At 51.2% G+C, this 25,405-nt stretch overlaps 10 protein-coding genes across 10 annotated transcripts; 3 read left to right on the top strand and 7 right to left on the bottom strand.

The window, feature by feature from the left end:
• Positions 1-71: 71 nt before the first annotated feature.
• Positions 72-282, bottom strand: ASPVEDRAFT_142724 (uncharacterized protein; the record flags this gene model as incomplete). The annotated part of the gene is made up of 2 exons (XM_040807861.1): positions 72-205; positions 252-282. 2 exons carry the CDS (start codon positions 280-282, stop codon positions 72-74), a joined length of 165 nt encoding a protein of 54 aa, XP_040673245.1.
• ASPVEDRAFT_46780 (uncharacterized protein) lies at positions 156-1,457 on the bottom strand. Its single transcript, XM_040813642.1, has 2 exons — positions 779-1,457; positions 156-713 (listed from the first exon to the last, which is right to left on the bottom strand). The coding sequence occupies exons 1-2, from the start codon at positions 1,250-1,252 to the stop codon at positions 534-536; spliced, it is 654 nt and encodes a 217-aa protein (XP_040673244.1). The 5' UTR covers positions 1,253-1,457; the 3' UTR covers positions 156-533.
• ASPVEDRAFT_367245 (uncharacterized protein) lies at positions 1,339-2,259 on the bottom strand. The gene is made up of 2 exons (XM_040811274.1): positions 1,807-2,259; positions 1,339-1,740 (listed from the first exon to the last, which is right to left on the bottom strand). The coding sequence occupies exons 1-2, from the start codon at positions 2,044-2,046 to the stop codon at positions 1,426-1,428; spliced, it is 555 nt and encodes a 184-aa protein (XP_040673243.1). The 5' UTR covers positions 2,047-2,259; the 3' UTR covers positions 1,339-1,425.
• Positions 2,252-4,627, bottom strand: ASPVEDRAFT_178124 (copper amine oxidase). Its single transcript, XM_040808807.1, has 3 exons — positions 4,262-4,627; positions 3,636-4,215; positions 2,252-3,582 (listed from the first exon to the last, which is right to left on the bottom strand). The coding sequence occupies exons 1-3, from the start codon at positions 4,565-4,567 to the stop codon at positions 2,474-2,476; spliced, it is 1,995 nt and encodes a 664-aa protein (XP_040673242.1). The 5' UTR covers positions 4,568-4,627; the 3' UTR covers positions 2,252-2,473.
• A 932-nt stretch (positions 4,628-5,559) lies between these two features.
• On the top strand, positions 5,560-9,468 carry ASPVEDRAFT_104265 (NACHT domain protein; the record flags this gene model as incomplete). Its single annotated transcript, XM_040805588.1, has 2 exons — positions 5,560-5,892; positions 5,959-9,468. Coding segments are annotated over 2 exons (3,843 nt in total), but the record flags the coding sequence as incomplete, so codon positions are not given.
• A 1,210-nt stretch (positions 9,469-10,678) lies between these two features.
• ASPVEDRAFT_56843 (putative multicopper oxidase) lies at positions 10,679-11,674 on the top strand (the record flags this gene model as incomplete). The annotated part of the gene is made up of 1 exon (XM_040815262.1): positions 10,679-11,674. The coding sequence occupies one exon, from the start codon at positions 10,679-10,681 to the stop codon at positions 11,672-11,674; it is 996 nt and encodes a 331-aa protein (XP_040673240.1).
• A 53-nt stretch (positions 11,675-11,727) lies between these two features.
• Positions 11,728-12,987, bottom strand: ASPVEDRAFT_142740 (uncharacterized protein; the record flags this gene model as incomplete). Its single annotated transcript, XM_040807863.1, has 2 exons — positions 11,728-12,491; positions 12,549-12,987. The coding sequence occupies 2 exons, from the start codon at positions 12,985-12,987 to the stop codon at positions 11,728-11,730; spliced, it is 1,203 nt and encodes a 400-aa protein (XP_040673239.1).
• Positions 12,988-15,541: 2,554 nt separating this feature from the next.
• ASPVEDRAFT_88724 (uncharacterized protein) lies at positions 15,542-20,356 on the top strand (the record flags this gene model as incomplete). Its single annotated transcript, XM_040818394.1, has 6 exons — positions 15,542-17,399; positions 17,477-17,751; positions 17,800-18,011; positions 18,066-18,305; positions 18,371-19,419; positions 19,482-20,356. The coding sequence occupies 6 exons, from the start codon at positions 15,542-15,544 to the stop codon at positions 20,354-20,356; spliced, it is 4,509 nt and encodes a 1,502-aa protein (XP_040673238.1).
• A 688-nt stretch (positions 20,357-21,044) lies between these two features.
• Positions 21,045-22,139, bottom strand: ASPVEDRAFT_33697 (putative allergen Asp F4-like; the record flags this gene model as incomplete). Its single annotated transcript, XM_040810771.1, has 1 exon — positions 21,045-22,139. One exon carries the CDS (start codon positions 22,137-22,139, stop codon positions 21,045-21,047), a length of 1,095 nt encoding a protein of 364 aa, XP_040673237.1.
• A 1,087-nt stretch (positions 22,140-23,226) lies between these two features.
• Positions 23,227-24,030, bottom strand: ASPVEDRAFT_93842 (uncharacterized protein; the record flags this gene model as incomplete). The annotated part of the gene is made up of 1 exon (XM_040818765.1): positions 23,227-24,030. A coding segment is annotated over one exon (804 nt), but the record flags the coding sequence as incomplete, so codon positions are not given.
• Positions 24,031-25,405: the final 1,375 nt, after the last annotated feature.

Genomic DNA, 25,405 nt, shown 5'->3' with positions numbered 1-25,405 from the left:
CCACCCCTCCTTCCCACCGTACTCCATCCACACTGCGATGCATTCACTCAACAAACAATACAGCCATGCAGTCAGTTGCTCCCCTTGGGCGGGTACTCCTTGCCATCGCGCTCGACTTTGGGCGTGCAGGTGCAGCGCTCGCTCTCAGGGACCGAGTCCAGCACTGCGGGGATGTGGGCGCCGCATCCCCACCAGGTAGTTTTTTCTGTGATTATTAGCATGTGAACAGTGATATAACAGGAAAGACATACGGCAGGTGGAGCAAGTAGCTTTCATACACATTTTGGTGGTTTGAAGAATGTATCTTATATCTTATTAGGATTGTGGTGAGAGTTGGAGAGGGGCGAGGAGGGGATATATAAATATATAAAGTGGGTGGGGCTGGACTTCGCCGCTCTGATCCCCGAGTGCCCGATCCATAATCGCCGTCTACCAGACATGATGTATCTTGCTTCAGCTCCAAATTGAGTTTACACTGGATGATTCTTGACTGCTGTAGATACTTCCATATATTCAGTATACTTCGACTACTATTAAGCCATTCCCGATGATCCCCTCCAGGTCACCTCAACAACACCAAGCACATATCCAACGGGCCTTTGAACTGCTGTCACTTCGAACCGCCCATCGGCTGCTATCAGAAGCTCCCTCCAGTCACTCTCCGTCCGTTCTTGTGCGTTTTGGAAACTCAGCATAAACATATCGCTGTCCCTGTACACAGTTAGCCCGAACTCCCACACTAGAAATCAAACACTCACCGAGCCTCTCTCTCTACCAGATAATGCACTTGATGACGTCCCGGGATAACGCGATCATTAATAACGACCTTCGCACCAGGTTTCAACGCCGGGACCAGCGCTCGGAGTATCTTGATCCCGTACTTATCAGACCAATCGTGCAGAATCATACGGAGCAAATACACATCCGCCCCATGAACCGGCTGCTCTTCGAAGAAATCATGGACCTGAAAACGAATTTTCTCCTGAAGGTCCTTACCAGAAAGCGCAGACTGGCCCTTGTCCACAATATCGGCCAAATCCTGGACAACGAAATGCGCCTTCGACCCATGCTCGGACGCAGCCAGTGCATGAGAGACATGGCCCAGACCACCCCCGACATCGACCACCGTGAACTGAGAACTGTCGGACTCAGGCTTCCAGGGGAATAAATTGACTAGACCTTGTGGTGAGAATGCCGGTGCGTGTCCGAGCCATTTCATTGCCCCTGCGAACCGGCCTGCGCGTTCGGGCATGTCTGATAGGGCTCGAAAAACGGCCTTGTCTGTGTTGTTTGCGACGCTCCAGCCCTATGAAGTAACCAAGTCAGTTTCAGAGATTAATAATATAGCCATATTATAAACGTACGCAATGCTCCGGCTCCTCCGAGTTTGGGTACTTTGCTAAAGCATGTGCGGTCTAAGCATAGTCAGTTATAGAAGACCAGAAGAACAAATTGGGAGCTTGCCTTGAATGAGGCTGGATACATCTCGTCGCTGCCTACATCGATCCAGTCTCCCATGCTAGGGTTGTTCGCTAACAGCCGTGATGCCGCCGTGTGGATGTAGAAATCCGGTGCCACCTCGTAGAAGATATGGTGCGTGGCGCTGTGTGCTAGTAATCGTCGGACAAGGTTTTCGCGAAGATTCAGTGACTGTGCTAGATCTGCGACGGTGGTTCCATTCTCTGGGAAATTCTTTGCAATGCCTAGTCGATGGATGGGGTGGACGCTGTGGGGGACAACCTGAGGTACACCGTTAACCGATATAATATAATATGTACGGAGATATACGAAAGGGTAATGGAGTACCTCTTGTGGAGTAAGATGGAGAAAGGGCTCTGTGACCAAGGCACGCAGCTCATCGGTCATTTGAAGCAGCTGCTGCTTGAGATTCTTTGCGTTTGAGTCGGGCGCATCGCCATGGAGAGGGCCAGGCAGGCCATGTTCGAAAGTTGGTTCGGGGTGGCCGGATTGTGACAGCTCGTTGGCGAGGCTGGCTGCTGTTTTGGAGATTTCAGCGGCGCGTTCTGTGAGAGTCAGTGTGTCCATTCTTCTGAAATGAGCCGAGTGTTCTACAATGTCTCCAATATCGGAATCACTGGGCTTATAACTACATTATGGTGGGGTATGCGTACGCGCTGCCTTTGTTTTCTAGGGCTGGCACTGCCACTGTCACCGTCTAGTTGCAGATCAGCGCTTACTGTCACGCCATCAATGGATTGCAGTATTGTCACAGAAAACTTCCTGACTCAATCGCCGAATAGATGGAATAGTATGTGATAGTGTTTCATGCACAGAATCTTTTCTGGTCGGTCTTGTATCCCTACCGTTGCGTTTAAATTCTCACGGACCTTGGCGTCTAAATAGACAAGGCGTTCTAAAACCCGGATAGCTTAGATATAATTGAATTGAGAAATGAGATGCGTTATTCCAGAATCATGTATGCTAGTTCTATAAAACAGTCATAGCGTCATTATCATAGCTTAGTCCCAGAGCAGCACGACGAAGCCTCCGGATGCAACGTCGACTTGTTAAACGCCTGCGTCGACGGCGGCACATCCAAGGCAGGGTTCTTCGTGAAGAACCCATCCGGCTTCAGCATCACGCTGACCCGCTCCATAGGCATAACCGGGAAATCCTCAATGCGTGGGTTATGCGTGAGACCGAATGTATGCCAAAGCACCAAATCCTCATCCTCGACATTCTCATTCCGAGCCGCCCATGCGTCAACACCCTCGCTGCTCTTACTCTGGTTCGTGAACTCGCCGGCCGCGAAGAGCTCGTCGTCGCGGTACTTTGTTACCCAGATCGGCTTGGTGCCGAACATGGCTCGCTTCTGCCCGAAGGAGCGTGGGGAGGCGAGCATCATCTGCGCTGGGGAAGCCATTAGTTTATATGCCATGGGCTTGTACGTGATCTCGTTGATCTTGCTGTCGTTCCGGATCTTGAAGACGCGGTTCTTGTCGACGGCTGTATCGGCCGTTCCGCTCTTCTTCATGATCGTTTCCTCTGTCGTGTACCCGACCAAGTAAGGGTTTGTCTGGGCGTCTTCGATCATAGGTACGGAGTCCTGGTATATAACCGTGTTCTTGTACCCGTCGATGGCCGGGTCCATACGGAAGGAGAATAGGTGCTGGTGGTAGGGCGCCATAACTCCGGGTCCGACATTCGTGCCCCAGGGAACCGTGGTACCGGGGACTTCGTTGTCGAAGGGGACAGTGCTGAGAATACCAGTAGCGCGAACTTCGAGCTCAATATTCGCTGCCTGGTCGAAGATGAAGGCGAAGATGTATTCGTAGTTCGCCACGGTGCAGATCATCTGCAGGACGAGCTGGCGGTTTCGGACGACTGTTGCGGCGCCAGAGCGGTAGTTTGTATGTTTATGTTGCAGACCTGCGTCTTGCTCGTGCAGACAGATTACATTCTGGAGCTGGATCGGCGTTCCCTTACTATCGCAGCGGTAGCCGTCGAAGTATTTAATGTGCCCGAGGCAGTCGCAGCCTAGGGAGAGTTGGTTGGCGGTGATACCGAAGCCGACGTCGCCGACGTCGAAGGCTTGCTTGCGGTGGAAGGGGGCACGAGGGTCTACCATGTCAGTATTTTACAACGCTATATAGGGGATTGAATGGTGTGCATACCTCCGTATGGAACGGTCATCTCAGACATGGATAGTCGGTAGAACACACTCCTGTTATCGTAGGTAAGGTTATGGATGACCATTCCTTCTCTGCTGTTGAATCCAACCCGGAAGCGCCATTTCTGCCAGGTTACTTCGTTTCCATTGGCCGTGAATGACGGGCCCTGTGGTTGTTGGACAATGTAGGGCTTGAGATCAGAGCGGAGAGCCTCTGGTAGAAGGTCGTGTGCGTACTGGATAGTTTCGACAGGCTTCCATGGCTGGGTGTCTGTCGTGGTACTGTCACGTCCAGTGGGAAGGTAATCCATGCGGACGAGCTCGTGGGTCAGACCATCGAACACGGGGGAGAACTTGCAAGGGGTCGAGTAGTGGTTGTTTTGTGGGTGGTCGGTGCCAACAATGTACATGTAGCACTGGAACAGGCGGCGGGACTCCTTGCTGTCATCCGTACCATAGATCCACGGGTCGTTACACACTGTTACACCAGCAGGGAGTTGCAATTTGGCAATCTCGGCCTGGACGACCGGGTGCGAGAGACAGAGCTGCTCGATGGCAATCATCTCGTCGACATCAACGGGGCCCTGAATTTGTTAGTTTAATCTTGACTTAGTTGTTTAACTAACATACCTGAATCTCCTTTGGCAGCTCCTTGGCGTAGACAATGCTCTTCGCATCAGCGTTAAGCAAAGCCTTGAAAAAGGCACCGGTGTCCAATCTGTGGAACAGGACCTGCAGCAGCCGGGTCGGCTTGCGAGGAAATGGCTTTCCAAGACGCTCGGCCTCGATGTACGGGATAACTTCAGCCTTGATGGGCTCTTGAATGTCAATCTTTTTGTACCGTAAGCTGACCCCTGGGAATGCGCCATGGAGGATCTTGGTCGCGAGGTTGATCTCCCCAGGGGTGATGGGGTCGAAGGGGTGTAGAGATGCCATTATGGGTGGCACTGTGGGTTGACAGAAGCTGGAGCAGATTGAGGAGTTTGGGGACTGGGGGGTCGGTGGTTTTTTATATCGTTATCAACCCCTCAAGATCCATTTGGAGACTGATCGAGACCTGCTGTGATTGGCCGGCGCATGTGCTTCCTGATATGGTTAGTCTATATCGGAGAAAGCAGCCAACCAGAAGCACGCCATGTATGAGTAAGCTCCCCGACCGGTCTGGGTCTGCCGAGGCCGGGCGCATCTTCTGCCGCATTTAGCTAGCGTATAGTGACTAACCATTTTATGTGCACAAAGCGGGGTGAACAGCCGTCGCCAAAGCACAATTAATTGTATAGTCCAGATTGTGCTTCTTAACATGTTTATCTATGGTAGCTGGTGTGGAGATCGAATTCTGGGGTGCTTCTCATCTGTCATAATCTTGGCCAGTCTGCAACTAGTGTTCTGGTCAATCGCGATCAGTACTATTCTGCGGTGGTATATTCAGTGCCTTGCAGCTGTGGAAAGGAACAAATCGGTCATGGGATCCTGCCTGCTTCATTAGAACCCTGCTCTTATCAACGATGTTTTACTATCCAATATTGATTATCAAAGGCTTAAATTCAATTGACATCTATGAAGAACGTTTCTAGCTTCGTCCTTTCCGTCGTCCAAAGTACCTTGCTGGCAAGCTAACAGTTTACCCATGGTACAGAAGAAACACATGCAAGCACCAAGTCAAGACAACTTTTCACCCTTCCAAGAGCTCTGCAACAAAACCTGAATGAGATTTGTATCCATTAGTTGAAACAAGAGATGAGCTCGATCTTCAGCGAGAATGGTCCTGATTGGCACCAACAGACAGGGATCAGGCTGGCGATGCTCGGCCACTTCAGCCTCGCCTGCTCAGCCTCGTCTACTCAACCCGGACTTCCTCTGCCTCGTATTTTCCTCACCATCTCCTCGAGTCTGATTATCGACACCTATGTTTGAGTTATTGGAGCGCAATGTCGACCAATATCGCAAAGGCTGGTCGGCTCAAACCTGAAGTCCGCCTGGGCCAGGCCATTTCAGAGTTCCAGGGAGATCTCTCGTCGCTACAAAAGGCCACTTTTCGCGCCCACCAGACAAGCGCCACACCGCCGGGAATCCGTGATGTGATGCAACTCACGGCCGAGATCAACAGAGAAAGCGGCGTTCAGGGACGATGCTTTGGGCCCCGCCTAACGAGTATCCTGCAAACCGTGCAGCAGTTTGCCGCCTTGGGAGATGTCGTGGTTGGTGGGACACAGAACTTGCTTGCTTGCGGTGTCTGGTCCCTAGTCCGAATGACCTTCTTGGTAGGAATCTGTCCTTCGACCTTCAAGCTCCCTCTGTTGAAATTTTTTCTAATCTCACCCTCCTAGTCCATTGTCAGATATCCCGCCTATTTTGAGCGAGTATCGTCGATGCTGATGGCTGCTGGACGCTCAGCTCCTCGATACCAACTTATGGGTGTGATCTATCCTAAATCAAAGCCACTGCAGTCATACATGCTGGAGTACTTCATCGTATTAGTACGGCTGTGCCACCATATTCTACAGGTCGCCCAAAAGTCGGCCATCGGAAAATGGGCATCGGCCCTAATAGATCCCCTTGATACTTATCAGTCGGAATTAGACCTTTGGGCCAGTTCCATCAAAGAGGAAGTCGATTTGCTTACTGCCCAGCATTTATCGCTAGCAGCGAGCCAAAATTCACTTTTTAGGAGCCAGGTGTCCTTGCATGTTGACTCTCGAACGCATGCAAAAAGGCTCAAGGCCAGGAAACGTATCCTCGACGCCTGCTCAGTGTATGATCATGAGCGGGACTGGAGGCAGATTCGCAAGCTCGGAAACAGCAATCTAATGAACAGCTCGCCCGCATACACGATGTGGAAAGAGCAATCACAATTGACCACGGCCAAGTCGAGAACTTTAGTCTGCACTGGAAAGCTCGGATCCGGGAAGTCTGTGCTTCTGGCCAACATAGTCGATGACCTTAATATTAATGCCAACCAGAAGAATACGGTGGCATACTTCTTTTGTCAGCATGATGAAGCAGAGAGTCTGACTGCCCATACAATCATAGGCTCTTTGGCTCGACAGCTGCTACAGTCAGGAATCAACCTTGACCGTGCAAACGAGCTCCTAGATGGACGAGAGTCTTTGAGCCTTGACCGTATTGTGGACTTGCTCCAAAATGCCCTCCCCCCTGATTTCCAGGCATACTTTGTCCTCGACGGCCTAATGCATTGTGATATTACTGAACAACGGCTCATTCTTGACAAGCTTCGGTTCCTGCAAGCATCGAAAACATTAACAGTTTGTATTTCTCACCGGACAGAGCCCTCCTCCACTTTACAGGCGCTGGAGTTGATGAACATAACTGTCTTCCCAATCGGCGAACAAAACCCGGAAATTGATCGCTTTATAAAATCGGAATTAGAGCGATGTATCAGCTCAGGGGAACTAATCGTCAATGACCCTGTTTTGGTGGATGAAATAGGAGGAAAACTGGCCAAAGGCGCCCAGGGAATGTTTCTCTGGGTCGCCCTCCAGATAAAGGCACTGTGTCTCCAACAGACAGATGCAGATATTCGGAGTGCGATAGCAGATCTTCCAAGCGACCTATCGGATATATACCAACTAATCCTTCGGAGATCGGAGCCACTGAAATATCAAACGAGCATTCTTGGACTGGTGATGACAGCCCGGCGCCCACTTACTACAGAGGAACTGAGGGAAGCCCTCAGTGTAATCCCGGGCCAAACTGTGTGGGATCCTCGGAGGCTCTTGAATGATGTCAAGAAAGCGTTAGCCTGCTGTGGGGGTCTTATTACCGTCAATGAAGAAGACTTTAGCATTCGCATGATTCACCACAGCGTGAGAACCTTCCTCTGCGCAGGCCAGGACGCCGACCAATTCGATCTCAGCCGCGCCAACCGAGAAATGGCAGAGATAATTGTGACATATTTGAATTATGGGATCTTCTCAAAACAGATTTCAAAAGTTAAAGCACCTCGGATCAGCGCCAATTCGGTAACTTCTTCGGTAATAAGCTCCGCTCTTCCTCAGAAGGTCGCTTTGGGCCTTCTGAGACGGAGAAATATCGCGGACGTTGATATTGGTCATTCCTTGTTGGAAGCTATGGGTCAGCCAAAGCATGCAGTCTCAATGCCTTTGGAATTCTATCAATACGCATCAGCTTGGTGGCAGGAACATATTTGCTTTTTAGACCTTCAAATACCAAACATGGAGGCCCTGTTGGCGAAATTGTTACAAATAGAGGACGTTAACAAGCCTGATTTGTGTGGCCGAACACCGTTATCCCACGCGTCCGAGTACGGGTCCCGTGATATCGTGAAATTTCTATTGCGCCATGGTGCTAGCGACGAGACAGATAATCTCGGAAGAACAGTACTCCACTGGGCAGTTAAAGGGAAGAACAAATCGGTGGCAGAGGCCCTACTTTACTCAAACAGAGTGAATCCAAATGCTGAAGACGATTGGAGACAAACGCCGATGGTGGTCGCAATTCAATCTAAAGATAAACCTGTGTTCAGATGCCTTCTTCGATGTCCCCGAGTGGTACGGGATTACAGGGATCGAAACGGAAGGTCTCTTCTCATTATCGCAGCAGCTGAAGGGTTCGGGGATGGAGTGAGGGCTCTACTAGATTCCGAGGGAGCAGCCTTGAAAGACGTTGACCACGGTGGTAATACCCCACTACACGCTGCTGCAGAGAATGGACACGTGGAAGTACTAGACGACCTTTTAGACTTTATCGGGACATCAATACAGGCAGAAACTCCTATAAATCACAGCGGACATACACCCCTATGGCTGGCAGCCGCAAATGGGCATGCAAACGCTGTTCGCATCCTCATGCACTATGGACTCATATATCATGGTTTTCATACCATTGTAAACGAAAATCCATTTTGGATCGCTGCTGCAAATGGCCACCTGGGAGTTATACAGACTTTTCTTCAATTTGGGGTTGTCGACGAGCATCCCAAATCTCCAGCCAGCTCGGCGGTCGAAATAGCCGCCGAAAACGGCCATGCGTGTGTCGTTAACCTACTGTCACTTGAAACAAATGTGACTGTCGGGCAATTACATCGAAGCCTGCTCCGAGCTGCAGCAGAAGGTCATGAATCTGTGGTTCGCACCCTAGCTGGAAACCATAGGATTGATATAACCGGCGGATATGGTGAGGGCTTGACACCCCTGTGGATAGCTGCATCGAAAGGGCATGAAGGTGTTGTTCGGGCTTTAGTTGAAACCCCTGGCATTGATCTGAGCGACAGGGTCAACGAGAGTTTAACACCTTTATGGATAGCTGCTGCCAATGGCCATCAAGGTGTTGTCCGTACCCTGGCTACAGCAAAAGGAATCAACCTAAACCATAGAAACGCATTGGATATGACGCCTCTGAGAAAATGTGTATCAGAAGGCCATGAGGATGTTGTAAAGGCGTTGGTAGGCATACCGGGTGTCGACATAAACAGTCAAGATACAAACGGCCTGACACCTCTATGGGTAGCGGCTTCCATGAACGCAAGAGGTATTGTTTGCACTCTATCCTCCCAACAGAACATTGATATAAATCTCCCGGATCGCGAAGGGCGAACTCCCTTATGGATCGCAGCATCCAAAGGTTATGAAGATGTTGTCAGCACCCTGGCCTTTCGCAGGGATATCGACCTCAATTACCACAACAAATCAGTCGTCACGCCGCTTGCAATTGCTGCAGAAAACGGACACGCACATATAGTGTCCTTTCTAGCACGCACCCCGGGGGTGGATATAGACCGTGCTGATATTTCCGGCATGACTCCATTGATCAAAGCGGCAGAGAATGGACATGGGGAAGTTGCAAAGCTTCTTTTGTCCTACGCGTATCCTACGTCCAAAGATTTCTCGGTCGGCTTTTTAGATATATGGGCTGCGTTCGGCGAGGCGCTGAAAGCTGGGCACCGGTCGGTTCTTGAGACTCTTCTCGGCTCTACTCAATTTGTTAAACTTCTTTCCGACTCCGACTGGTCCTGGGCGGTGGGAAAGGCTACTAGACTTGGATATCACGAAATCACTGAACTGCTTCGGAAACATGCACCGCCCGGTAATATAGTCGCCGGAGAATATTACTTGAAAATGCGTTCAGTGCGATACAACACCTAGTCCATCGCATTCCTTGTTCTAATATTAATGTACCGAAGGAGGGTTACCAACGAAGCCCGAGAAAAGCCCTAATAACTGCCATACATGGCGGGATGGAATTCTCACCCGATGGCAAGATAGAATAAGGTTATTCGGCGGTCTACATATAATTCTAGGCCCTGGAGATCGAAGGAGGATCTCCACGGACCCCAAACCATCTCCTCGGGGACTGCCATAGTTATTGTGGTTGATTGACCCTTTGACTGGTAGGGTTCCGCATCCGGGCAATCAGATGATTTGGTTCCCAGATATCGCAACCAAACTTTACTGACAGGCCGCCGTAGCCGGGGTATATAGCGTGCCGGGCTGGTTCCTTGGTAGCTCCCTGGAGTGCATCATGGGGCCCCGGCTGTGGCGGCAGAAGCAATATATTAATACCTTGACTGCATTGGTATTACAACACAGATAGCTGCTGCCAATTAGTGTTTTATAGCGTCGGTAATTAACAGAATTTTCTACAGGCATCAGCCCTAAAATGCCTCCCCGAGTGATTAATGCTCCGGCGATGATGCGGCGCCTTGCACGGCCAGCCCCTATGCGAGACAGAGCAATATCCCCATTTACTGGCAAGCAACAATTCTCATTAATACCAGTACGGAACAGCCAGATATGCAGACCTCGACTTATATCCTCAACTAGCCGGGTTGTGAATGAAAAGGACACCCCAAGCCGGCCTCCATTAGTCCGCATACTTATCTACGCCACACCTGTCATTCTGGGCATCGCCTTATGCTCAAAGTACCAAGGCAGTATGCGAATGGACACAATACAGGAAATGAAGAGATTCCCGACCAACCCGAACGAGACCTGGGAATCCGACCCGAACAAGCCAGCCCAGTCACTCCTGAACATTAACAACAGCACGACCATCTCCCTCCGCGAAGACATGACAGAAACCCTCTCAGTCCTCCCTGTGGAAGAAGCAGTCCTCACAACGGCCCCAAATGTCCCTCCATCAATAACGCGCGACTACCCCGTCCTCCTCCGCGTCCCTCTAACCTCAGCCACCAACCTCGCCCAACTAACAAGCCAATACAAATACGAACAATGGAACTTCAACGGCACCGTCCCAGGCCCATTCATCCGCGCGCGCGTCGGTGACGTAGTCGAACTATCCCTAACAAACCGCGACGACACAGGCAACCCGCACAACATCGACTGCCACGCCTTCGAGGGCCCAGGGGGCGGTTCAGCCCTAACAACAACCGAAGAAGGCGAGACCAAAACCGCCAGATTCAAATTGCTCACGCCAGGGCTGTATTTGTATCACTGTGCTGCCGCACCGGTGCCCGTGCATATCGCTAATGGGATGTACGGGCTTATGTACGTCCAGCCGGCAGAGGGCGATTTGCCGCCTGTCGACCACGAGTACTATGTCATGCAAAGCGAGTTTTACCATGAACCGCCGGAGATAGAAGATGACGGACGGCCGTCGAAGCAGGTGGAGTTTTCGTATCCGAATGCGCTCCGTGAAGAACCGAGTGCAGTTGTGTTTAATGGGCATGAGAGTGCGTTGACCAGGGATAAGCCGTTGAAGGCTCGCGCGGGGGAATCGGTGCGTGTCTTCTTCGGCAATGCGGGTCCGAACTTGACGAGTTCGTTTCATGTCATTGGGTCGAATTTTCAGAGGCTGTATAGGGATGGGGATGTTGTGAGTAGTCCCGCGAGGTTTGTGCAGACGACCAGTGTCCCGCCTGGTGGTGCGACGATTGTGGATTTGCAGATGTTTGTTCCGGGGACTTATACGCTTGTTGATCATGCTATCTTTCGTCTGGACAAGGGGGCTGTTGGGTATTTGAATGTTGCTGGCAAGCCTAGGCCTGATATCTACGGGAGTACGGAGCCGCCAGAGCCCTGTGTTGGTTGCAAGTTGCATCCTTAAAATATTACTATTTATAAGTTGATACAGCTGTTTAAAGTATTTATATAATATATTTAACAGTCAATCCGCCGCAGGACTGACCGGTTTAAGTTTTCCTTCTTGATATCGGTGATCCCAGAAAGATGTAGCGTCAAGGATAAGTCCCCTAGGATGGAGCGCAAGACATGTCCTACTCCTGGCTTGCCTCCGATGGACAGTCCGTATATATATGGCCTGCCTAGGAGGACCATCTTTGCGCCCAGTGCCAATGCCTTGACGATATCAGCTCCACCACGGATGCCAGAGTCGAATATAATCTCAAGATCATCCCCAACCGCATCGACAATCTCCGGCAATACATCCAATGATCCAATGCCTCCATCCTGCTGGCGTCCGCCGTGGTTGGAAACAACTATCCCCTGTACTCCATACTCGACACACTTCTTCGCGTCGGCCACGGTCTGGATACCCTTCAGCACAATCGGGCCATCCCACAGCTCCTGCAAGTGCCGGATATCATTCCACGAATGGTTCGACCCAGGGAAGACGATATGCACCCACTCTGCAGCGGCAGTGCTCATATCCTCCTCAATCTCCTTGCCGTACTTCTTCTTGAAGTGCTCCCGGTACGCCGGGTCCGAGAAGCCCATCTCCACGCCGATATTGTCCTTCCGGATGAACGGATTATACCCATTATCCAGATCACTCGGCCGCCAGCCCAGCATGTAAGTATCCAGAGTCACAACAAGTACCTTGTATCCGGCCTTCTTCGCCCTCGTTACCAGGCTCGCCGTGATCTCGGGATGCTCATTCGACGGCCAGTACAGCTGATACCATTCTGGTCCAGAGACGCTCTTCGTCCCATCCCCTCCCTGCTTGAAATCGCCCCCTCCACCGCCATCCTCCCTCACCGCGGCGATATCCTCCATACTCGTCGCCGACGCCGTGCTCACGATATACGTAACCCCTTCCTCCTCAGCGGCGAGCGCCGCCGCCAGCTCCCCTTCCGGGTGGAAAATCTTCTGCACGCCCACCGGCGCCATCGCGACGGGGTAATCATATGTCTGTCCAAAGAGGGTCGTCTTGAGATTCGGCAGCCGGTTCGTCTCAATGAGTCGAGACGGCAGGATAGCCCATTTCTTGAATGCGGTGCGGTTGCGCTCGTCGGTTTCGCGCCGCCCCGCGGACCCCCAGACGTATGCGAAGCTTGTTGCCGGTAGAGCCTTTTCGGCTAGGGATTCCCATTTCTCGGATTGGAATGTTATTGACGGTTTTTGGTCGTGGAGGCCTGCTTCGAAGGTGTGTGCTGCGTAGGTTGTGGGGTTTGTTTGCATTTTGGCTTCTTTTTCTTTCCGTTCCTGGATTGTATTTTTCCTGCTACCTCTTTCTTTGTTTCTTGAATTCTATCTTGGCGTCTCGGGCGCTGTCTATATTCATACTTATATGCGCGGTGAAGTCATTGTCGGGTCAGTGTGGAACAATGACGACACCGGCAACTGTCTCGTCGGCCGAGAGGACATGGTTGACTGCAGCATCGGCCGCCCGGTTCCTCGGGCGATAAAGCCATTTAATGGGTCAATATCAACTAGGTACATCGTTATCGGGATCTTTTTCTCGTCCGTGGTCGGGTAGTCGGCATCTATCTAGATACTTCATATACCCGGCCGATATAACGACAACAAGAGGTCTTGTTATAATTATTATACTCAACGGAAAGAATATAGAATCTCCTTCCAGCCATCATCAGTATTATATTGAAAGTAGAGCTTGAGTTATATCCTCCATCACATACGAGGCTGAGAGAAGACAAGATAGAGAGTATCAACGTACGATGAACTGAGATCGCAATATCTCGGCTATCACGGAACAGAAACAGTGACTGGCCATGGTCGACGAGAATATCTGAGTAACCCTTTTCTTCAGAAAGTAACATTTCCACTGTCATTGATGAAAATCAAAGACAGCCCGTTTCCAAGTGTCTGCCAGTGCCCGTTTTTTCCGCGGCGACATTCCTTCCTAGGTCGTTGTCCTCGCACTCGACCTCTTCATCAAAAGCCTCCAGGTGGGTATTGCGCCAATCGTCGCCGTAGTATAGGTCCTACACAAGTCTTGGATCATTTCTATCTTGCTCTAGAATTCTATTAGCTCTCGGGCAGCTCAGAACTCCAAATGTCCCAAGTGTATCCAGTTATAAAGGCCAGACTGTCTGACATATTGGGCTGCGGTTGGGGTTATACGTTGTGGTGAGCCATCTTTTTGGCGCCTTGCTCTATCGCGAAGTTCGAACCGTACAAGAGACTCGATGTCCGTTGGTTAAGATATCAGCTCCGGGTCGCAGCGGTTATCGTATTCGGTGTAAGAGGTAGGAGAGAGCGAATCCGCTGGATTGTGACCGGAGCTTGAAATTGATCAGCCCTCCTTTTTCGAGGATTGGGGTCTTCACGCCATAAAGAAGCGGTTAGCAGTGTTAATAATGAGATATAAGGCTATCTCGGAACACAAGCAGATTGGCTTTCAATGGAATTGGCAGAGTGTGGACTTTTCAGGGCACATTAAGCCACATCGCTGCTGCTGCCTGGGTTGCTCTCGACCCTGGGGACCAGTCTGCAGTGGCCCTTGGTGCTTCGCGGCGCCTCTTGACTTCGACTTTGTGAACTAGTGCTGTGTCGCCAGTGATCTGGAAGTGATGTTCAGATTGAGTTCCACGGTCAAAATGTTGCTAGAATATTCACAAGAAACAAAAAGAAGGAAGAGCCACCCAGCATGAAGTAGCCTTAGGAGGAAGGGGCGGCAGGATCTAGCTATATACATAACACATCATACGACTACAGTTGGAGGATGCCTGATAAGCCTACTGCCTTCATCTATCATATTCTCATGGAATCTCAGTAGCTAATCAGAACCGATTTCTCGGTCTTGCCATTTCTCGTGCCCTGGTATAGTGTTATGGAACACATGCTATTACAAGCAGCGATTTTACTAGAAGATTGGCAAGTTCTAAGGCTGACATACGTTGTACTACCATAAAGCCTCGGTGGCCGACGCCGAGCTACGCGAAGAATGCATGATTTGAGTCAGTAAACACATCCCTGGCTCAGACGCAAGTGACTTCGGCCTTATCGTGCCATCTGAAGGCCAATAAATCTCCATCGCGGGGTGTTCAAAGAGAGTTCCATGTAGTACACCCGTCCTGACGTGCATATCTCCTAGTGTATTGCATTAAGGCTCAAAACGTAAACAGTTAAATATAATCTAGAAAGTTGGGATATGCCTCCACGGTCTTGCAGTCAGTTCCCGGCTGAATCCTTTCGAAGGCTCGGAGAACTTCTAGGGCCAGGGTCCTTTGTTCCCTTTGTTGGCTCTATCCGAGTAGACCTTGATTACCTTGGCAAAAGAATCCCTCTCTCCTCCCGGTGAAACCCCGACGCAAATGGATTCCTGACAGCAAAGCTACAGAATCAGCAGATCAATTTTGCTTTATGCCTGCACCGGAAGTGATGTTTCCGATGAGCCCGTGTAACCTCAATGCTGACCAGTTGACCAGCGAGGGCTTCGGAACAAAGACCGATCCGCTGAGTAAGCGGACATACCGGTACTGTGAACGTCTATTGGTCGAATAAATTACCGCAGAACAGAACAATACAGCCTGGAGGCGCATGGAGAATGTTGGATCCGGGATCCGTTGACAACAACTGAGACAAAGGTAGAAAAGGAGCTGGTTTCTTTTACAATGTCCGGAATTAGAGAGGCCACCTTCACCCTTTTTCTAGATTGCCGTGCGTTGGAGCTTCCACCTGGTACTATCTTGCTCTTCTCTCACTTACTACGGTTGGTGCCCAAGACTAAATACGACACTTAGCCCTGCTACAGGGCTGTATATTTCCCATCATGCCACCAACTGGTGCTGACCCCTTGGACGATGACGACCGCATAGCCCAGATCATGGGCAGTTGTGAACTTGGACCTCTACCAGGACTCAACCACAGCCGCTCTGAACTCAGAGGTGGTCACGAAACTTCTACAACTGACGTATCCGGGGATCAAGATGCAGAACTGAAGGATGCCATCGAGGAAACAGGGCGGAGACACAGCCTCGTTCAGTTTCTTGCTCGTACTTTCACTTCGGAATCCCGAAGCCACCCAAATGGAGGAGTCTTCGCCCAGACAGATCCGGACTCCTGCTTGAATCCCAATAGTTCGAGCTTTAACGCTCGCGCCTGGGCCAGGGCCCTTGTCGATAAGGTAGCATCTGGCGGTGCCTCGTTGCGGACCAGCAGTGTTTGCTTCCAGAATATGACGGTCTCCGGCTATAGCGCTGGCACCCGCTATCAGAAGACTGTTCCCAACGTGTGGCTGGAGGCCATAGGGCTTGCGCGCCAGACATTGGGCCATGGGCAGAGCCGTGCTGCTATTCTTCGCGATTTCGATGGTGTCGTACAACGGGGAGAGATGCTGGTGGTCCTAGGGCCTCCTGGGTCTGGATGCAGTACTTTCCTCAAAACTCTTGCTGGGGAGACAAACGGCCTCTTTGTTGACAAGGAGTCCTACTTCAACTACCAGGGCGTGACGGCCAGGGAAATGCACACCCATCATCGGGGTGACACAATTTACACCGCTGAAGTCGATGTCCACTTCCCTATGCTCTCTGTTGGCGAGACTTTGACCTTCGCTTCACGCGCCCGCAGGCCACGGAACTTACCTTCTGGTGTTACTCCTTCTATGTTCTCTGACCATCTAAGGGATGTGGTGATGGCAATGTTTGGGATCAGTCATACCAAGAACACAAAGGTTGGCAACGAGTACGTCCGCGGTGTTTCCGGTGGGGAGAGAAAGCGTGTTACGATATCTGAGGCAGCTCTTTCTGGCGCACCATTCCAATGCTGGGATAATTCAACGCGAGGATTGGACAGCGCGAACGCTATCGAATTTTGCAAGACGCTGAGACTGCAGACGGAAATATTCCAGAGCACCTGCGCGGTCTCCATATATCAAGCACCCCAGAGCGCATACGACCTCTTCGACAAAGCCATAGTTCTCTACGAAGGTCGGCAAATCTTCTTTGGCCGCGCTGATGAGGCTCGCCAGTACTTTATCGATCTAGGATTTGAGTGTCCCGAACGTCAAACTACCCCTGATTTCTTAACCTCTATGACCAGTCCGCGAGAGCGTATTGTCCGTGCCGGATTTGAAAACAAAGCCCCCAGAACGCCAGATGAGTTCGCTGCAGCCTGGCACAACAGTGAGGCCTATCAGCGGTTGCAAGCCGAGATTGAAGCGTACAAGGCCGAGCACCCAATCAACGGAGCTGATGCTTTGAGATTCCGCGAGCTTAAACGAGAGCAGCAGGCGAGGGCCCAGCGGGCGAAGTCCCCCTACACTCTATCTTATAAGCAGCAGATAGGCCTATGCTTGTGGCGTGCATATCGACGCTTTGCTGGTGACCCCTCCTTGACAGTCGGCATGCTGGTTGGTAATATTGTCATGGGGCTAATCGTCTCCTCCATATACTACAACTTGAACCTTACCACCGGAAGCTTCTTTCAACGGTCTGCGCTTTTATTCTTTGCAGTGTTGATGAACGCATTCAGTTCTGCTTTGGAAATTTTAACGCTCTATGCGCAGCGGGGAATTGTCGAGAAGCATGATCGATATGCTTTCTACCACCCGTCTGCTGAAGCAGTTTCCTCTGCCCTGATGGATATGCCGTACAAGGTTTTAAACACCCTTGTCTTTAATCTGATTATCTGTAGGTCTCTTATATGCGGACTATGGCCTTCGAGTTCCCTTAATTGAGTCTGAGGGAGTATATTCTGACCGTGGCAGACTTTATGAGCAATCTTCGTCGCGAACCCGGCCCATTCTTCTTCTACTTATTTACGTCCTTCCTTGCTGTACTAGCAATGTCTGGCATCTTCCGTACCATCGCTTCTGCCTCTCGTACCTTGTCGCAAGCCATGGTACCAGCAGCCCTTCTAATCCTGGCACTTGTCATGTTCACTGGATTCGTCATCCCAATTGACTACATGCTGGGCTGGTCTAGGTGGATCAACTACATCGACCCAATGGCGTACATTTTCGAATCACTCATGATCAACGAGGTTTGCCTCCGCCTATCGCACTTTTGCCTATCCGCTAATTGGGAACAGTTTGCCGGTCGTCAGTATCTTTGCACATCATTCATCCCAAGCAGCACGGTGTCGGGGTATGCCAATATCAGTAACGAAAATCGTATATGCTCGGCCGTTGGCGCTGTTGCTGGAAACGAATATGTCCAAGGAACAGACTACATCAAGGCGTCCTTCCAGTATGACCCTAGCCATAAATGGCGGAATATTGGGATTGTGATAGGATTTATTATGTGTGTCACCCCTCCCCTTGTCTATATGGTGCTTGATTTCCTAACTGTTATTAGTTTCTTCCATGCTACGTATATGATGTTCACCGAGATTGTCACAGCAAAGAAATCGGAAGGCGAAGTTCTTGTCTTCCGTCGAGGACATCGACCCGCGCAGTTCAAAGAGAGTAAAAGTGACGCTGAACTCGGCAATCCGCAGCCTTCGAGCGCTTTGGCTGTTGCTGATACTGTTGAGGCAAGTATGCCTAATAAAGAACCGGGTGCTATCCAAGAGGCAACGAGTGTGTTCCACTGGAGGTATGTCAACGCTCTACCTTACTCCCCAGTACCGCTTGAGCGTTAGTTAACCATTGACCCCACAGTAATGTGTGCTACGACGTTGATATCAAGGGCAAAACACGCCGTATTTTGGATAATGTCGACGGCTGGGTAAAACCCGGGACATTGACAGCGCTTATGGGCGTATCGGGCGCTGGAAAAACAACTCTTCTCGACTGCTTGGCCGATAGAGTATCAATGGGCGTTATCACTGGTGAGATGCTTGTCGATGGTAATCCTCGAAATGCATCATTCCAGCGAAAGACTGGATATGTCCAGCAGCAGGACCTGCATCTGGAAACGACCACAGTTCGAGAGGCGCTTAACTTCAGTGCTCTTCTTCGTCAGCCAGGCTATGTTCCCCGGAAAGAGAAGCTTGCTTATGTGGATGAAGTGATCAAGCTCCTGGACATGGAAGAGTACGCAGACGCTGTTGTCGGTGTTCCTGGCGAAGGACTTAATGTTGAGCAGCGCAAGAGATTGACCATCGGGGTTGAGCTTGCAGCTAAACCACCACTGTTGGTGTTTGTTGATGAGCCTACTTCTGGCCTTGACAGCCAGACTTCCTGGGCTATTCTTGATCTCCTCGAAAAGCTCACGAAGAGTGGACAAGCTATCCTGTGTACTATCCACCAACCTTCATCCATGCTCTTCCAGCGGTTCAATCGCCTGCTATTGCTCGCGAGTGGCGGAAGAACCGTTTACTTCGGTGACATTGGCACGAATTCCGAGCACATGATATCATACTTTGAACGCAATGGCGCGCCTCCTTGCCCACATGGTGCCAACCCTGCAGAATGGATGCTCGAAGCCATTGGCGCTGCCCCAGGGTCAAGCAGTAAGGTGGATTGGCACGCCACATGGAGGGAGAGTCCAGAATCCCAAGCCGTCCAGGCTGAGCTCCAGCGGTTACGAACAAACAGAAAAGAGATTGTACCTCAAGCCGAGGACGCTGCTAGTTTACGTGAATTCGCTGCTCCATTTGGCTTGCAGCTTTGGGAGGTCACCCACAGAGTCTTCCAACAGTACTGGCGTACTCCTTCTTATCTATACTCCAAGGCCTCTCTGGTTACCTTGGTCTCGGCCTTCATTGGTAAGTACTAATATGCTTCAGCATCCTGTCCACCCTTATGCTATATGCTAATTTCATCTCAGGGTTCGCTTTTTTCAAGGCCCCTAATACTGTCCAGGGCCTGCAAAACCAGATGTTCGCTATTTTCAATCTCCTGACAGTCTTCGGCCAGCTTGTGCAACAGACGATGCCGTATTTCGTCATTCAAAGATCGCTCTATGAGGTCCGTGAACGGCCCTCTAAAGCGTATTCATGGAAGGTGTTTATGCTGTCTCAAATCCTCGTCGAAATCCCCTGGAACACATTAATGTCGGTTGTCATGTTCCTCTGCTTCTACTACCCTATTGGACTATACCAAAATGCCCAACCAGCAGACCAAGTCGCCGAACGAGGCGCACTGTTCTTCCTCTTCCTGTGGGGTTTCATGATGTTCACCTGCACCTTCACCGACTTCATCATCGCCGGAGTCGAAAACGCAGAGCAGGGCGGGAATGTAGCTAACATGCTGTTCATGATGTGTCTGATATTCTGCGGCGTGCTAGCGGCTCCAGGCAGCTTTCCGCAGTTCTGGATCTTCATGTATCGCGTGTCACCATTCACATACATGGTCCAAGGCATGATGACGACCGCCGTCGCTAATACAGACGTGGTCTGTGCCGCGAATGAACTGCTCCATTTTGCGCCACCGTCGGGACAGACCTGTGGTCAGTATATGCAGGCCTATATTGACTCCGCTGGTGGGTATTTGCAAGACAATAATGCGACGGATCTATGCACCTACTGCACGGTTGGAAAGACCAATCTGTACCTCAAAGGCGTTAATGCGTTCTATGACCAGCGGTGGAGAAACTTTGGCATCTTTATTGTCTACATTGTCATCAATATCTTTGGGGCGCTGGCTATGTATTGGTTGGCTAGAGTGCCAAAGAAACCACTCTTTGGGGGGAAGAAGAAATAATGTAGCACTAGATCTTCATATTATGTTTTTAGAATACTCAGAAACTCAGCCCTTCTCCGTCTATTTTGGTCCAGTCTATTGTACTCGGTCATATAGTCTATCTATCTACTCTGACTCTGTCACCCACTTGGTGGGCAGAGGTTCGTATTTTGGTCTAACATCGAACCAAGAATCTAAAACTAGCTGAGGAAGCGATCGGTAATAGTACGGCCAGTTAATCTTGTTCCACTGGTAGGTTTTGCAGGCGCGTCAGTCATATTAAAGGACATTAATTCCGTCGTGTTCATCATCTCAACCGAAGGGTGGAGGGAGATATATATATATATCTGACATGCAAACACCCAACAACGGGTAACGCTAACCGTTAATTGAATGGCCAGATGGTATTATTCGGTATATTTCTACTCTCAACGGAGTGTCTCCAGATAATAGATTACTGATATTAATGGTAGCATTACTCGTAGACAAGGATTGTATTACGCTGAGTAATGATCAAAAGTTCAGCGTAAACCATTCCAATTAATGAATTATAAACAGGCCTCAGCCGAGAGAATGTGCAGAGTATCGGTAAGGTATTAAGTATAGACCAGCCAAGCTAAGTACGACCAGATTTGTAAGTAAGTAAAAAGAAGATTATTTATTTACAAACGTATGCGTCTGATTCACTCATGGACTCGTAGGCACGCGCTTATTCGTCGTAGTCAAGGTGGGCGACAATGCGGACAGGACCTTCAGGAACCTTGCCACCGATGCCGTCGATCCAGCGGTCCTTGAAGCCGTAGGCGTCCTTGATGAGGGAGCCGCCCTTGCCGATGATGGAGCAGCCGGTGTTGTCCGCGGCGCAGATCTTCATACCCAGGATCTCAGGCTGGTTGAGGGCCTTGGCGGCGCGAGCAGCTTCAGCCTGGATGATGGACGCGTCCCAGCCGGACCAGCCGTCGTTCTTGGTGCTGCCAAGGTCGAACTCACCCCAGGTGCAGGAGTAGCCGCCGTAGGCGTCGACGGGGAGGGAGTCGCCCTTGGCGGCACCCCAGGAGCCCTGGGAGTTCTCGTCGAAGGCGACGTAGCGGATCTCGTTGGGCTTGAGGTTGAACTTGATGGCGGCGTTCCCGTTGTACCAGCCGGTCATCTTCATGTCAGGGCCGATCTTGTTCCAGATGGCGACGAAAAGAGACTCGGTTTTGCTGCCGCGGAACTGGACGACGTATTTGTACTCGGCGGCCTTTTCGGCGCTGACCTCGACCATGTTGCTACCCCATGGGGTGCCAACGTTGCCTGCGTAGGTGTCCTTGTTGCCGGTGATGAGCTGCGAAGTGCGCTCGCCGAAGCCGTCGGTGCAGAAGTCGCCGGAGGGAGTGTTAGTCCACTGAGAGTGGTCGGCTTCGGTGCTGGTGGGCTCCTCAGTGGTAGTGGGAGCGACGGTGGAGGTGGACGAGGTGGTGGTCTCGGGCTCCGGGGTGGGAGTAGGAGTAGGAGTCTCGGTCGAAGTAGGCTCCTCAGAGGTGGGCTCTGGAGTGGGAGTTGGGGTGCTGGTAGGAGTCTCGGTGGACGTCTCGATGAAAGTGGCGGGCACGGGGGGAGGGATTGACGAGGACAGGGCAGAGCTGGTGCAGCAGGCCCAGGCGGTCTCGGTCACGGTGACGGGCTCCTCCTCAATGATGTTGTTCGCAACAGCATCGCTGTCGTGCTGGTGGCGCGCGGCGTGGCGGTGGTGGTTGCCGTGAGAACGGGCCACGGCCGAGCCGGCGGCGGCGAAGAGAAAAACGAATGACTTCCACTGCATTTTGGTACGCGATGTATCACTTCACATCAACGACCGGGGTAAAGAACGTAAACAGCTGGTGAGTGGGAAAAGAATGACTGGTGTGGGATGTGGAGGAAGGAAAGCGAGGAGGGAGTTCGCGCGATAAAAGGAGCCAGTCCAACCCTCCAAGGCCAGCCAAGTCAGAAGTGAGCAGCCAAGTGGGGAATCCAGAGACCAGACTCTGCTCCCTGCGCCCAGACTGAATCGCTAGTTGCCTGGATACGGGCTAGAACGGCGTGGTAATTAAAGGCGCCAGCCGGAGGCCAATTGCAGAGAGACCCGTGAAACGCCACGAACTGACAACAAACTTCCTGAAGTTTGAGCCCTGAACACCGCTGCACTGCTGCAGGCACAATCGCGTGGACTCACTCAGACCCCTGGCTTGGACGCAGTGCCGTCGCGTGTTGTGCTCATTCCCTCCCTTCAAGGCACATTCCATCCGGTTGCCCTACGACGGTCGGACCATGTGTGTCCCTGCCAATCGTGCCAATCATGCCAATCCTTGGTCTGGACTCTGGACTCGACTGGGCGCCAGGAGTTTCTTCCTGATTCGGGGGCCTTTGTGCGATGTTCCTGGCTAGTGTTGCGATCAGGGGTCGATCGGCGCTGGCGGCGGAAATTAACTGTGGTGGCTCTGCAAAACCATTGGACAGCAGACTGGCTCTGACTCTGGGACGGACTCGCATGGACGGTGGATGGATGTGGACGCGCTGGAGGGGCGGCTGGATGGACTGCCGAGCATTGGCAGGGGTTGACTGAGACTGTTGGTGACTCTGATTGAGGGGACAGGGGTGTTCTTGTGTTACTGTGTTACTGTGACTGCTGTTGTTTTGTTGGTGGCGGTTCTTTGGGTCAGGAACAACCGCTGTGGATCTTACGACGAACCAGGGACTTCAGTTTCTGCATCTGCTTTCAATTCTGCACTCCATCTCCACAAATAACATTTATTGGCGAGAAAACTGGCCCCCTGGGTCAAGTTCGGCCCATGACCGCGAACCCCTCCACTCGTCAATCAATCCTCTGATCCAACACCCTCCTTGCCTCTCCCCGCGACCGTTTTTCACCCTCACTCCGCGTCGCTGTCATACCACATGTCATCTCTGACCTTCGACATGTCAACCTCGCCTTTCTCCCCGCGAAACACCCTTCCAGTCAACATCTCCCTCAGCATCTCTTGCTGCCGATCACACCACCACGCGTACCGCCCGTTTTCCTGAAACGGGGTATGCGACCGCGGCCTGTACCCATGACCATACAGCTCCCGAAATATCTTATTCCGCCGCTGCCGCAGCTCAACCTGCAAATACCGGTATGCGATCGGATCCCTCTCTAGCATATCCGCAATCTGCTCGTCCTCGGAGCCGTTGACGTCGAAGACACACAGAAAGTCGGAGAGGAGGAAGAGTGTCTTGAGGTCGAGCTGCTCGATTCGCTTCTTCTGCGCGGCTTTGTCGATGCATAGCAGGCCTAGGATCTGGTAGTGGGCGCGCACGAAGCGCCGTTCTTCGGACGGCGATAGGGTCTGGGGGACCTGCGGATCGCGGTATGGCTGGGCCGGCATGTTCACGTGGTACGTGTCGACGAATTCCCCTCCGATCGAGGAAGCTTCGACAACGGTGATGAGATGTTCGCGTTCGGTCTGTAGGCTATCGGAAGGAATGCGTTCAAAGTCTTTGAGCATATCGCACAGCGCTGAGTGCTCCTTTATCGCGACCGGCGCGATACCGCTGTAGATGGCGTTGAGGTGCTTGTTCCATATTCCGTATAGGTGCTTTGAGGTCCTTGCAAGCTGGGAGGCGGATGTGAAGGAGGGGCAGGACCGGAAGATCTGGATCTTCAGCTCGACTGGGAGAGCGAGGAGATGTGATTCCCCTGTTGGTGTTGCCTTGGCAATCTTCGTTTTCGACCTGGTCATTGGACCGGTCGGACTAAGTAGCTCGGTCATGGTTTGTAGGATTGTGTAGATGGCGTGGTCTGCGTAGCTTGGCTGGAGAGGAGAAAGGAAGAAGAGACTGAAGATGTCGTCGGTGTTGACTTTGGTGTTGAGCTCACTTCCTCTCGCCTTCTCCGAGAAACCTCGTCACCTGATTCAGGTACCACTAGGCAGACGTCAGTCTCGTATTCTGTGCTGAGTGGAGACTGACAGCTGCCAAATATGACGCGACTCTTGAGAATATAGAATTAGTATTAAATCTGAAGCCGGAGTTCAAGTTGAGCGTGGAGGTGATGAGAGTGCGGGGTGAAGCTGAGAGAAGGTGAGATACGTGTAAGCCAGGATAAAGCTAGTTATGATGAAAGGAATGAGAAATTCCGCAGCTTTTCTTCAATTAGTCAGGGAAAATAAGATTCAATACTTTCAAAAGAAGATGGCTGACGTCGTTTGTAGAGGTGAAGTCTCCAGACTGCAGAGGACTTCAGCCTCATTCTGCAAACAACGACCCAGTGTTGTGCAGCATCAGTTCACCTCAGGCAACTCAATACCCAAACCCAATCAATCAGAGCTTCAGTGAGAACCAATTGAATTGATAACCCCCCAATCTCACCTTTCAGCCAAGCTTCTCTGATGCTTCCATTAGAACCTCTGCCGCCTAGCCAATGCATTGGAGACATTCACCTGCCCAGGCAACCAGTGACTGCGAGGGTCTTATGAAGTTGCCGGCGAGATCAAATTAAGAACGAAAGATAGATTTCCGTCTCTTTTTGTCTAATTCTTGCTAACCAAAGTCAGTTTCTTTAGTATCCGTTTAGGCTATCTTTATAATCTGCCATAATGGCAGCGAAGTCCCATGGAACCGTTGAGTCTTAATAACGAATAGACCACCGTCAATCCACTTGTCAGTCGTGCTGGATCCGACCGGTGGACACCATCCAGTTGTTCTCATTTGCCAGGCTCGTAATGCACGGTCCCCTTTCAGATTAGCCTCACCCAGTCTCCCAGTCTCGATGCAGCGAAAATGGCGGGTTTATCAGGGCTTGGAAAGACGGAGCAGCTCATAGAATATACACAGTCGAGAAGCCCAGAGCAGAAATGATGTCTGACAGACACACCAAGCTTTCGGCACCAGGGATGGATGAATCTCTGAGACTGCGGAGTGGGCACCACAGTTGGTTCCGAAACTGGAGTGAGACGACGAAAGAGTTGCCCGCCTCGAACAACTGCCCTTAATATGGAGAAGCAGCCCGGCTTCGCCTACGGAGTACTTGTCTCAGAGAATTTAGAATATGAACTAAAAGCTGCTGATCAC

Source organism: Aspergillus versicolor (genome assembly GCF_001890125.1).
Source record: "Aspergillus versicolor CBS 583.65 unplaced genomic scaffold ASPVEscaffold_13, whole genome shotgun sequence".
Lineage (NCBI taxonomy): Eukaryota > Fungi > Ascomycota > Eurotiomycetes > Eurotiales > Aspergillaceae > Aspergillus > Aspergillus versicolor.
Note: the sequence above shows the minus strand (reverse complement) of the source record. Positions and strands in the feature narration are given on the sequence as shown.